Genomic DNA, 13,833 nt, shown 5'->3' with positions numbered 1-13,833 from the left:
TGTGCTATGCACTTCTGGCCTTCTCAAGGTCTGAGAAAATTTAGAACACTTATCAATTTAAAATAAGGCTCAGATTCCATTTGTATTATGGGGATTTCATCAGAAGGTTTGAGGATACTGGTTCAGTTGCTGATAAGGCATCTTCAAATTACTTATAGCACAGTATGGAGAATTCTAAGAAAACATCTTGTTAGTATGTACCCATATAAACCAAAATCAGTATTCACACTCAAAGAAAGAGACAGGTAGAAATGATATGATTTGGCTTTATTTGTGCTAGCAGTGATTCGACTTAGTAATCAATGGCTGGATAAATTTTCTGGACAGATAAAGCACATTTCTTTCTTAATGGTGGAGTTAACACACGTAATCGCAGAATTTGGTCTGCAAATGACACCCAGGTTTTAATTCAACAAGGTTTTCATGATGAAAGTCACTGTAGGGTACGGCTTCACTTGGCTATTCATCATTGTTCATATTTCTTTGAAGAAGACTACAGAATAATAGAGACTGTCACAGTAAATGGGTAGTGCTAATACAGTACACTACAAAACTTTGTCTTAGTTAGACTGAGGAATCACGACCTGGGAAACATAATCTTCATGAAACAAGGCTCACTACTCCACATCCACACCCTTGCAAAACAATTAATTACACAGATATTTGGTGTTCTCATGTCATCAGTAGGCATTTTCCAACAATATGGCCTCCACGATCTCCAGATCTCAATCAGTCTGACTTTTGGTTACCAGTATGGATAGTGTTGGGTAGATCATTAACGAAACTGATTCTTTTGACTGACTCCCGCAACTGAGCAATAGTTCGTTAATTAAGAGCTGGTTATTCACAAAAGAGTTGGTGGCTTGTGAGAGGAATGTAACTATACTGAGTGCAACAATTAAAGGCATATGAAGGAGCAGTGTTGCCAAATCTAGTAGGCGTGTATTGGTGGGAAGGGACTCTGTACATCAGAGAACTATCACTTCCTATTCTCAAACAAGAATAAATAAACTTCCACCACTATTGTCCAGTCGCCATTAATTTATTCATTAGTACATGAAAAAAAAAAAGTTAAGATTAAGGGATAATAAATGGAAGGAACAAGGCATACCAAGCACTTTAAAATCACACATCAGCTTCCTTGAAAAAACCAAAGAACTGTTAAGCAAATATGAAACACATCCTAGCAGAGAAAACATCCCAGATAAAATAAATCGACTAGATGTTATTTCCATCGAAACTCATTTACAACAAGACCAAAAGATTGATAAAAACTCGCAGACTCCTTCACAGTTATCAAATGTTTGGCATTGGATACAAATAATACCAAATTTCCATCTAAAAACTAGCTTTATGTCTACACTGATGGCTCTTTATTAGATGACAAACTAAGAGCAGGTCCAGGATGAATATGTCCCATTGTCGCATTTTACTATCATGCAGGAGCTGAAACTTCTGACGAAATACTTGCAATAGCAAAAAAACTTCAAAATTTAACATTTAGATCAGAGCAATTTCAAAAGCAGTAATTCTGTCAGATTCCAGGTCAACCATAGGAGCAATAGTAAAAGCAGATGACAACAGAATACGAATACGCTGCAAATTTATTCACACTCCACAGAATATGAATAAGGAAATAGTAATTCAGTAGATCCTTTCGCACTGTGGCTTCACAAGTAATGAGACAACTGACCTCTTTGCCAAAAAAGGGAGCTTTCATCTTTCAGATCATACCAAAACCAACATATTAGAAGAGTATTATATTATAATAGGTTTCAAAAGATAAAGTTATAACTTTACTTTTCTATGTAACTGTTACGTATCTATTTTAATCTAATCTAGGAATAAATAAAATAAAATAAAATAACTAATCACTTGTGTGACATTTTTACACTTGAACCTATAGTGTATGTTTATGAAGTGAAATACAAGCTTTCATAATATATGAAGCATAGAAGAGTGAAGTTTGTGTTTATTCACACATCATGATGCTGATTTTTGCAATACTGTGGTATCTAATACTTTGTTTTATACTAAATTCAAGAAAGTAAGTAGAAAGAAAATTAATGTTCTTACTTTAGTATACTGATCATACTATACATATTTCAAATTTAGATATAGGCTACATCTTTGATCTTACATGCTGAAATTACACACATCACACATGCATGCAGATATATTTTTGTACGTAATTTCATCTTTGTAATGCATGAGTATGTATACAGTTATGTAATTATATGCTGTATATCTACATAAGGCAATTTATTATTATACGCATGCATGCATGCGCGCGCGCACACACACACACACGCACACACACACACACACACACACACACACACACAGAAGCTTTTTTTTATAAACAGTTTAACGAATTTCCTAGGTTGTTTATATCTGTATCCTATTTGCTGTAATTATTTCTCTAAAATTATTTTACAATAGTCGAACAATTCTTTACATACCCAATCTACCTCCAAGACCTCTAACAATTCTGACAATTCAGTACTGATTGCAGTGTCTGAATGGCAAGTATTTAAAGCATCACACGGATGCAAGTCACTCAATGTTTCATCACTGGTTTGTCTCTCTCACATTGCACAATCTGCATGGAAAGTGTGTAGCTCTCTTTAAGCAAATGAGAAACTTCATTCAAAAAGTAACAGGATAGTAAGGGTTGTAAAATGCCCTCATAAGGTAAGCATTAATAATTATATTACAGTACAAAGAGCATAAATATTTCACTTGTAAATAGTTATCTATACTCACAATATATGTAAGTATAGGACTAATTAAAAAAAAGAGGACTGGAAAGTAAGGATGTACGGAAATACTCCTCTTAATTTATAAATCGGTATATTTACAGAGAAAAATAAAATTCTAATAAAACTACAGAAAACATGCAGGAATTTCTATGTATTTTTTACAATAAAATTAAAAATAACTGGGGACAATTAAGGATAAATTATTTTTCATTATATTTCAATGCAGCCATTTTAAATTAGATTAGTAAAATTATCCACTAATCATATTTTTACAGATACCTTTCTTTTGTTGTCATAACATTCCCAATGCCAGAATTCTCTACCTCTCTGACTCTTAACCTTGAAATATTCAACACACATAACATTGAATGCCATTTTCGAAGCTGCATGTTTCAATCTCTACTTCGACCCTAATTCATAATTGTAAGCTTGCTCTAGAATTAAAATAAAAATCTACTAACCAGCATGACAAGCCGTAAGTCAACCTATAATAATTATGATCATTATGATCTGTACTGTTTTATTTGGAACTCTTACTTGTACAGTGAAAATATATACACAGTGGAAGTGAAATAACCCTGCAGATTTTCAGAGCAAATAGCTCATGTTGTATGTAACAAAAATATGTAATCCCATATTGGTGGAAAGTTCATAGTTTTCTCAGAAAAAAAGACGTTTTTTCCCAAATGTTTAACATTGTGAGTAGGATTGTGATTTTGTCCATATCAATAGAAAATCGCATAAAAAATAATTTATTCCTCTGGTGTATTTCCATAGTGTGGACGGTTTTCATGTAAATTTTATTTAAAAACCACTCATTTCAAGCCACTGAACGATGCAAACAGTTTGCAATGTTGTAGTCACAGAGGGAGAGGTTCAATTACGGAGACTGATCTGAGTTCGTTGACCTCTTACATCTATATTAGAAGAAGAAAGAGCAGTGTGTTAGCGGTAATGTTGCCAGTCTGCTGAAACTTCCAACTTAATTTTCTAATTAACTGTGCATTTAATCATAAAACGTAATATAGATTTTCTATTCAGTTAAGTGTACCCTATTGTCCCTTTCAATCTGCAGGGCTATTTCACTTCCACCCTGTATTTATATGAAGGACATTCTTGAGTGTAAGGATAACACATAATCCCATATTATTAAAGTAAAAATTACTATATTCACTGAACATTTTCCAGAAGAACTGACTCATAAATCTCAAATGTAAACAAAATCTGCCCTGTAATTTCGTGTCAAGGATATATATTATTAGATAAACTGCTTCTCAATAAAGATTTTGGCAAAGAGTTATGCTTAACATAGTAACTACGAGCAAGATTTCCTTCAAATACTATTACATAAAAAGCCATTACTTCATTATAGTGATATAATATTTCCACATCTGATTAACCTCTGTAGATCAAAAGGATATTGCTCGTATAATTACATACCCACTCTGATTTAATACTGTACTGATAATGGTTTGTATTACAAACACAAACTTATACACACTACGTTTATAAAAAAACAGACAACAAGTGATAGAGAAAAGGCTGCCTCTTGCTTGAAAGATAGCCTATGTTGTAAAAAAATATTATTTATCTTGCAATGTAGATGACCTTTCTGCTTTCTTATATATTTGTACCAAGAGAGATAAAGTTAACATTACGTAATATGGAACTATTAAAGTTGTTTTATCAGTTGAGCACAGAATGACATAAGTCAGTAACATGATAAATAATATAATGTTCGGATGAGTACGTTAAAAAGTTTGTGGAATGATAAGAAGACGTCAAAAGAAGAAACTTTTGCTTTTGATTCCAAGACAGCAAATCTACAGAATGAGATTACATGCCATTAAAAGAGTAGAATTTCTTTCCTGGCCATTAAGGAACTCTTTTACTCGTACATGAAGTAGACTGTAATGAGAAAGGTGGTAACTGTTAAGGTCACTCTCACACTTAATTTTTTTATATGATAATATACGTCTTTACACAGCTGATATTTGTAGGGATCAGCTGCAATACCAGACGTGGGGGCCGAAATGTGTGGGACTGAGTACCTGAGTTCTTTGTCGATGGTGAAAATTATGTTTCTGTTCATGTAACACGTCCTACGCAGAGCCATGAACTTTACTGCTCCCATGGTGCGAGTTATAGTACACCTGCTTGTGGGTGGGTGGTACATTACTAGTAATTAATTTTAAAAATCTTTCAGTTGTATAGATTTTTAGGCATATAGCGTCCTCAGGAAATAATAACCAAATACAGTAGAATTTTTCATACAGACAATCCTCTTTCATTGACGCCATTTTCTAGCCTAGGCCAGTTTTCCAAATCCACACATCCAGCAAATCAGTTGTCGCAAGCAGACAGTTTTAAGCTGTTGCATGGCGTTGTAAAGCAAAACGTAGCGTCGCATCTGATTCTGTGTACATCTAGCCTTAAACTTTCAAATAATACAACATTGGTACTAATACAACAATGAAATTAGGTTAATATTAGTCATCTTCATAATTTATTATAAAATACTAATTTCACTCCACTGCATTTTTGGTCTTGGGGAAATACTAGTCATTCACAAAAACATTTTTTTACTAGTATTTTTCCTGAACCAAAAATTAAATTAAAAATTGGTGTAAAATTAGCATTTTACCATGGACCTCACTGGAGATGTTGTTTCATTTTCTCCGTTGTCCAAGTGATTTCACAAAGTGCTACGATGCGGCATTCCTGTCACCCATTCCAGGGGCATCAACAGTCTGTCATGAATTTAGTGATCTTCCTCAATCTAGCCACTGTCCATTTGCTGTAGAGCCTGGACTAGACTGGGATCTGGATCATTGCTTATGTGGGAGGAAAAGGGAAAAAAATGACGATAACTGGGTACAGAATAAGAGAAAGCAAAATCGAAATAGTGGTAAGCCATACATTTCTAAAAACAATGTTTTGGTTTCAGGAAAGACATTTCAGAGAAATTTCAACTGCCACTGTTCAAAGAAATGCCCAGAAAAATTTTCTTCACAGTCTGTTTTGGAACAATTCTTTACATAATTTTGGATGTTGGCAGATTATTCTAAACAGAATGTTTTCTTGCGTGGCATAGTACAGACTTCAAAGACAGTGACGTCGTGCCCAAGAGATGGTAATGGGTCAGCTAAATCTAAGGTCTTTCACTATTTTATCCAAGATAAAGATGACAATGTGAGAGTTTACAACACATTTTTCCTAGGAACAACTGTACAGATGTCTCAGTAAGGATGAGGTTTCTGAGGTGATTGACAATAACTTAGGCACAGAGCAACTTGAAACAAAATTGACGACTCTGATATCGTTGCCCACATCAAATTATTTCCCTGCTACCAGAGTCATTACACACGAAAGGATAATGCCAACAAAAAGTATCTGCATCCGGACTTGAATATAAAAAAGATGTATGATCTCTATGTTGAAAAGTGTGCTAATGAAAACAATAAGCCTGTGAAAGAAAAGCATTATTATCATGTGTTTTCAACAAAATTCAACTTTCACTTCAAAGTTCCTTCCAAAGATAGTTGCAAGTTGTGTGATGACCTTCTAATTACATAAAATACAAAGCAAACGTGACTCAGAGAAACGACAGGAGCTAGAAGTGCAAAAGAATTGGGATTCTTTTATTATAGGATATAGCTTAATTTTCGTAAAGTTTGACAAACGATTCTGACGTCACAACATGAATAGGCCTAAAACTTTTTGGTTGTATTGTGTTTTTCATAACAAATTCATACACGTTTGTTGGTCACAAACCGGTAACACAAAAGTTTCAGAGGGAAGGTGAACTAAGTCACGTATTTACTCGAATTCTATGTAATAACAGATGTATGTTGTATAAATATATTAATAGAATAATTTATATTATATATGACACTACTTAATGAAACAGTAGAATCATATTAAAAACCAGTGATTAATTAATAACAGTTGTTCAACTTTGAGGTCCATTTCCTCAAAAGTGACTCTCATGAACTTGGTTCACTTTAATACTGAACCCTCGATTTAATACCTTGTATTTTCCGATGACATCTCCACAAGAATCCATCTCGTTTATTTTTATATTTCTTCAAACTGATCTCAAAATTACATGTTTCGCAGCACATTTCACTCCTAAGTAAACCACAATCGCATAAAAAACCATTCATGGATAAAATAAGTAAAAAGGTTCTATTTATAATATCATAATTTCCACTTCTAGGCTTACATTTTAAGCTAACAGGGAGAATTTGATCCACTTCTTTTTGATATTCAACTACAGCAATCGAAATTGCCGCCATGATTATGATCAAATCACTGGATCAAACTAATTTTCAACAGTATTGATTGGTTGGCGACATAATAAAAACAATATATATATATCGATAATTTAATTGATGAAAACGCTACTTCCGTTCATCTTTTTTTTGGGGGGGGGGGGGCTTTGTATATTAGGATGGATCCTACTCCTATAATGCATCTGTTCCCGTTATTTTCATATTAAAGATGTTGGAAAGTCCGAAAATAAAAAAGTAAGGGTTGCCCGAATATTAAGTTGAGTCACTGTATTCAGTAGGCTACATCTCACTTGATACGTGTCAAAGAAAGAACGGCCGAAAGAATTATTTGTATGCATCTTAAATCAGATTAGTAAAATATGTTACTAGTCAGTGATGTATGCAATGAAGGGGGGCTTGGAACTAGCCACTCTACGCCGTTATCTCCTGACTTTGTTGCCTCATGAGTGATGCCTTATTAATGTTACTTATGAGATTCCAACCTGTCTTTTGGCAGTTGACTAAACAATAGCACGTGCAACGATTCTTACCTGCCACTGAAATCAAATGTATTTACCCCAAGCACTTCTTTGTATTGTGCAATTTTTTTTACCGCTTTCAAATCTCACTGATTTCACAAAACCGATAATAAACTGCACGACTGTGTGTATTCGGCTAAGTACAACACGTGCATTCAGAGTCGCCAACATCAATCCATGGAAAGCCACCAAGATGTATTTCTAAAGCTGCTGGATTTCTATATTTTCAATAGAAAAATAAACATTTTTGCCCTCCCCAAGGGAGTATAAAAAATCCATTAAATTCCTATACCCATACCAGTAATGATAAACTTTTAAAAATTCCCCGCCAGATGAACGTTAAAAAAAACAGATTGTCGGCAAGTCCCTGACATTGGCGACACTGTGTACATTGCTTTCATAGACAGTGCGTTTTTTTTTAAGCAATTAGATATTCTGAATTTCTCGTTTGTCACGCGAATTTCTGAGATGACGTCATCGATGCTCCAGCGCTGTTGCAGCGATCAGCTGCCATCAATAAATCTGATTGGTTTTCGTAAAGGGCGGGAATTCAGGAAATGGCAGAGGAATGACATCTCGCACTGTTGTGTGTTCTGCTGTGGTGTTTGTAATGAGCTCCATGTGGAAAGAAGGAAGTTACTGTTATATGAAGGAACATTTCAACGGACCAGTTGCTACTGGATCAAGAAATGGTATTCGTAGGCCGGTCTGGTTACCATACTGATCTCTAGGCCAGCGGTTCCCAACCTGTGATCCACGGGACGAAGGTGTGTTTTCAAATGGTATTTTTGGTAACTATGTTACCCGTCATGACGATGCCGATAAAATATAAAAATCATATTTTGGAAAGATGAAAGAGTGATGGAACGGAGAAAAATTCTCTCTTTCATCATATGATGACGCAGAATATCTGCATGGAAATATCATATGTACTTCGGTACATCAAAATACATATTTTGGAAGTTAATGTTGATTTGAACGCATTTATTATTAAGTGCACAATACCGCCGGGGCGTATGGTACGGTAATTGCGTAGAAGACGCCAGCTGTTCACATATGCCACTTTTGAACTACTCTTCATCTCGTAGGCATTACTGTAAACTCTGATACTTTTATCCAGGGGCGGCTCGTCCATAAGAGCTGCGGAGCTGCAGCACTCCCTGCTTTGACAGGAAAATAATAATAATAATAATAATAATAATAATAATAATAATAATAATAATAATAATAATAATAATAATAATAATAATAATAATAATCATATTTGTTTTAATTTGTAGAAGAATTGTTACAGCTTTTATTGCTAAATTGCTTTATATTTCATCTGGCCGGGAATATGTACTATTATCTTATGCATAATCTTTTTGCGCGTCGACTGTATTGGAATTGACACTGCATTCAAAGTCGTCCTGGGATCTGCAGGGTGGGCAGCTCATAGAGAGTGTGTCTTGCTTGGTCAGGGAGTAGAGAGGTGAAGGGAAGCAGAGGGAAACTGCCGCTGTTAAAACCCATATTTCGCTGCAGTGGCTTGCAGAGCCAGGGAAGATCTTTCCTCCACTCCCACGTCGCTATTGTAATGCTACGTCAAATGGATTCTCTATGCCCTTGAAACTTAATGACAACATTTTTATTTTCTCTTCGCATACTTATTGTTGTAGAATCTTATCGACTTAATATAACGAAATTAATATTATTTTTTGCCTTATTGTTACGTATAGCCTATATCCAGTCTCCAGTAGAACCTTAGGATTTGCCTTAATTCAAAATGATTGCACGAGTAGAATCCTTTTGATATAGCACGTAAAATATGAAAGAGACTTCTTTTCCAGTTTTAGAACATTGTTGACCATCAGTATATCTGAGTGTTGCTTTGGTGTGACGTCTCTTAACCAGTGCAAATGTGCAAGCATGAGAGTGTGTGAATTACAGAATATTAATTTTATTTTTCTCAAATTTCCCTCGCGGAGAAGATTAATGTAATGAAGTGGAATTACAGGGTCGTCTGTTACCCGACTTAAATCTTACTCAAGGTTCATCCAGCCGAAATAGTGCATATATGTAAGGAAGTATAACAATGAAATTTACTCTAAGCATTTGTGGTTACGTGGATGTGAACAAAAAAAAAATCTATATTTTTGTTTTCCTTGCCTCCTCTTCGGTGATGATACTGCATAGACTGGGAGTGGTGTGACAGATTTAGGACATGCCTCTAAAAATTAAAATGCACGAATCTTCGCAGTCTCACCTGAAAAATGTTGTTTCATTGGCTATGTTAGGAAAAACTAATATTGCTGCGCAACTAAGAGAAATGAATAGAACAAACATTCTCAAACATAATCAAGAAATGAGAAAAAATCGTGAAATTATTTAAAAAAAATATTGATTGTATCAAATTTTGTGGCCAATATGAACTTCCCCTTAGGGGACATGATGAAAAAACGATTCGAAGAACTCTGGTGTATTTCGTGAGTAATCTAAACGACTCTCTCACAAATCATTTGGAACATGCCACTGTTTAAAGGTAATTCTAAAACAATTCAGGATGAACTGGTAGATTGCATGTTGAGTGTCTGCCGATTTGAAATTCAGACTGAAATCGATGGTATCAGTTTCTTTTTTTATTTAGCGATTATGGCAAATGATACCACAGACATCTCCCAACTAAGTCAGGAAGTTTTGGTTTTTCGATATGTAGTGCATTTATTTTTGTCCTATACTTATTAGTAATGATATCAAGAAGTGAAATTTGTATGTACCAAAATCTACTGCAGCTCCCGCAATCTACAAGTTCACGAGTCTTCACTGCTTTTACCTATATTTGTTATACATTATGTTGGTTTTTGACGGTTTATAAATAATATAGAAGGGTTATGGCGAAGGTATCGTGGGGGACTTCTAATTCGCGTCTTCATTAGTACTTTTGTATTGTGAATATGATGTTTTGAAGTAATAAAACACTATTAACATTAACCTATACGGATATCGTATGACTTGAGGCTTTCCCGGCGTTTGATGTAGAATAACTCTTCTCGGGTTCTTAGCCAAGAGTTGGATAATTACTTCCAAGTTTTCGAAGGCTAGCTCTGCCATCTTATTCAGAGAATGAAGTGTCGTGGGAATTGAATTGAAAGAGGAGAAATTTAAAAGGCACGCAAAGCGTGTCCTCGCAAAGGGTTCGGGGCTGAAAGAAACTGAATATGTGAGCTCCAAGCCTATTGGACACTTGTCTCACTCCGGGTTACGCTGCTCCATTGAAGGAGCTGTAGAAAATTTTGAAGGGGAAAAGCCGAAAATGGACGTAACCTCTTAGGTACCACATACTCGAGGAGAGGGGAATGTGATCAAACTGATCACAGAACAGGACGAAGAAGAAATGGCGGAAGGTGTAAGTCTGCACATGAAAGGAACTTTGTCATTTCGCAGTGCAGGTGGAATCGAGAAGACTCGTTCGTTTGCTGTTCGATTGGAAGGTAAGCCTGCACATTGAAAGGAGCTTTGTCATTTCGCAGTGCAGGTGGAGTCGAGAGAGAAGACTCGTTTTTCTGCTGTTCGATGACTAAGGCAAGTAAAGGACGCAGTGTGAAATTTCGCGAATTTAGCTGGACAAAAATATTTGTCGCTTCTATAAGCACGTATAGTAATGTTTTATGTTACATGGTATTACCCTTATTCTATCATTTTATGACAGTTTCAGATGCGTGAGATTTCTGAACTCGCAAGGATGTCGGTTCGAATCTCAACGGATTACAAAAAAAATATGTTACATTTTGGAGTTGGCATAGAATATTCTTAAATTGGTCAATTAGAAAAGAAAAATTACTGTAGGTAATGTTCAATATTTTAAAAATAATTTTATTACTTCTTAACCAGAAATAATTATTTTGCGTTAAGTATTGGAGGGATAGCCACGTCTTCTCTGTGTGAAATGCGCTTTACGGTGATGGGTTGTTAGTCCTTCGCCCAACACTCAAGCTAGAGGACCGCTCCTTATCGGCTGTCCGCGATTGCTTGTTCAATATATGCGCAGTTACCCTCCACATCTGGAGGCCGTTATATCTGTATAAATGCGACTACACTGAATAATATAAAATCGGCTATACCGAATAATATAAATGCGACTACACCGAATAATATAAATACTACTACCGGTACACGGAATAATATAAATGCGACTAAACCGAATAATATAATGTCACTACACCGAATAGCCTAATATAAGTACGACTATACTGAATAATATAAATACCACTACCGGTACACGGAATAATATAAATGCGACTAAACCGAATAATATAATGTCACTACACCGTCTAGCCTAATATAAGTACGACTATACTGAATAATATAAATACCACTACCGGTACACGGAATAATATAAATGCGACTACACTGAATAATATAATGCCACTACACCGAATAGCCTAATATAAGTACGACTATACTGAATAATATAAATACCACTACCGGTACACGGAATAATATAAATGCGACTACACCGAATAATATAATGCCACTACACCGAATAGCCTAATATAAGTACGACTATACTGAATAATATAAATGCCACTACCGGTACACGGAATAATATAAATGCGACTACACTGAATACTATAAATAGAATTACACTGAATAGGCTACTATAAATGTGACTACACAAAATAATGTAAATGCTACTATACACCGAGTACCGGTACTATAAATACTACTACACTGAATACTAGGCCTATAATAGAGTCGTAGTTTCCAGCATGGCTCCGCCTACCGCACTGTCATTCGTTACAAAAGACGTCATTACAGGCTGGCACTATGTGCTTACATGGTTGTCGAATTTGCGCAGAAGCCGTTACGTCTTTTGATTGGAACGCGAAAGCTGCTTGCTGATCTTATAACAATAAATGTGACAATGCTGCAACTCCCTCCAACAACATAACGTCAGTCGTCACTAGTAGCGAATCTGACGCAAGCAATGGCGCACCCAGGAATTTCTCTTGGGGGTGGGGGGGAGTGGTCCAATAAAAGGATGCTAAGCTACATAAATGCACACACACATACAAACATACCTTCTTCTATTTTTTACAAAACAAAGTTCAGTATTCTTGGCTTTTTCTTTAGTTCGTTAACATCTTGTGGAGAAACTGTGATATCACGATCGATGTCAAATCAAAAGTATTATGTACATGTACGTGAATCATTTCGGTAAAATTATAGATAACGAAATTATTTAAAAAAACATTATATATATATATATACACACACATATATATGATATCTATGCTTAAAAATTCAGTAAAATGTTACAACTCATCACTTTGGGGGTGGGGGGGGGTCCGTACCCTTATACCCCCGTCGGTGCGCTTTTGGACGCAAGTATCAAGTCAGTTGTCTTGCATCGCTTACTGATTGGGTGCCGGAAACTACGGCGACTCCAGTATTATGCGAATACATCGAATACTATAATTAGAATTACATTATGTATTATTAATGGGGGTATATTGCAAGTGTTCCAATATTGCAGATCTCTCTGTGGCTTCTCCTCCTGGACCACTTTAATCTCAAATAATATGCTTTTATGGATCTATTCATGAATAAAATAAATCTAATCCATTTTATTCCCTTCCAGTCATTTCTGTCGTAGTGACTAGAAATTCTTTGTTTAGAATCCTGTTTTTCTATTTAAATTCTCAGCATCTCCACTTGACGTTTCGATCACATGATTATTCTCCTCAGCTATTGGCAATGCAGATGGGGGTGTCTAGTTGCTGCTGCGCGCGCCGCGCCTCAAGGTCATTTGGCAGGCTTGCGGCGCGGCAGCGAGCGAAAGCAACGGAGCCGGTAACAGGTACAGGTGAGTTGTACAACGTGCGTATGTTTAATATAATGTAATAAGTGTTAAGAACTACTGTCCGATTTCATTGTCTTCCATAGGGGCTTTCTCCCACACAGTCAGATGGCCAATTCGAAAAGCTCTCTTGGAAGCAAAATCTATTGGCCACACTACTTGTCACTAAAGCGAAGGAAGGGTATCTACCCGGCGTAATAATCTTATGGTTGTAATCTGAACACGATAAAACTTTCTCAGTACTGGAATCTGAGGTGTTTCTTATTTTTTAATTACTTCATTTCAGAGTTTGTGAGTCATACAACAAAGTTGTAAAGTGGACAATACTTCGAAATACGCACATTTAAATGTTAATTATTCATTCTGCTTCGGTACCCATGTTTTTTCTGTCAGTTCGTGGAATGTGACGTACAGACGGC

General features: G+C 35.7%; 2 protein-coding genes across 8 annotated transcripts in view; one reads left to right on the top strand and one right to left on the bottom strand.

The window, feature by feature from the left end:
• Positions 1-7,744, bottom strand: part of LOC138694547 (cystathionine gamma-lyase-like) — a 39,609-nt gene extending 31,865 nt beyond the window's left edge. For 2 of the 5 annotated variants that reach the window (XM_069818388.1, XM_069818391.1), the window contains exon 1: positions 7,588-7,744. Coding sequence is in view for 1 of the 5 variants with exons in the window: in XM_069818387.1 (XP_069674488.1) it covers positions 3,042-3,058 (17 nt within the window). In the remaining 4 variants the exon portion in view is untranslated. Of the gene's footprint in view, positions 1-2,462; positions 2,566-3,041; positions 3,074-4,202; positions 4,331-7,587 lie in introns of those variants that run through there. The other 3 variants (XM_069818390.1, XM_069818387.1, XM_069818389.1) reach the window with 3 other exon arrangements.
• Positions 2,573-13,833, top strand: part of dib (Cytochrome P450 302a1, mitochondrial) — a 93,964-nt gene continuing 82,703 nt past the window's right edge. For 2 of the 3 annotated variants that reach the window (XR_011330970.1, XM_069818385.1), the window contains exon 1: positions 13,350-13,420. The gene's annotated coding sequence lies outside the window, so the exon portion shown is untranslated. Of the gene's footprint in view, positions 2,695-13,349; positions 13,421-13,833 lie in introns of those variants that run through there. The other variant, XM_069818386.1, reaches the window with a different exon arrangement.

This window comes from Periplaneta americana, chromosome 2, assembly GCF_040183065.1.
Source record: "Periplaneta americana isolate PAMFEO1 chromosome 2, P.americana_PAMFEO1_priV1, whole genome shotgun sequence".
NCBI classification, from domain to species: Eukaryota; Metazoa; Arthropoda; class Insecta; order Blattodea; family Blattidae; genus Periplaneta; species Periplaneta americana.
The sequence above is the reverse complement of the archived record's forward strand: the minus strand, read 5'-3'. Positions and strand labels throughout refer to the sequence as shown.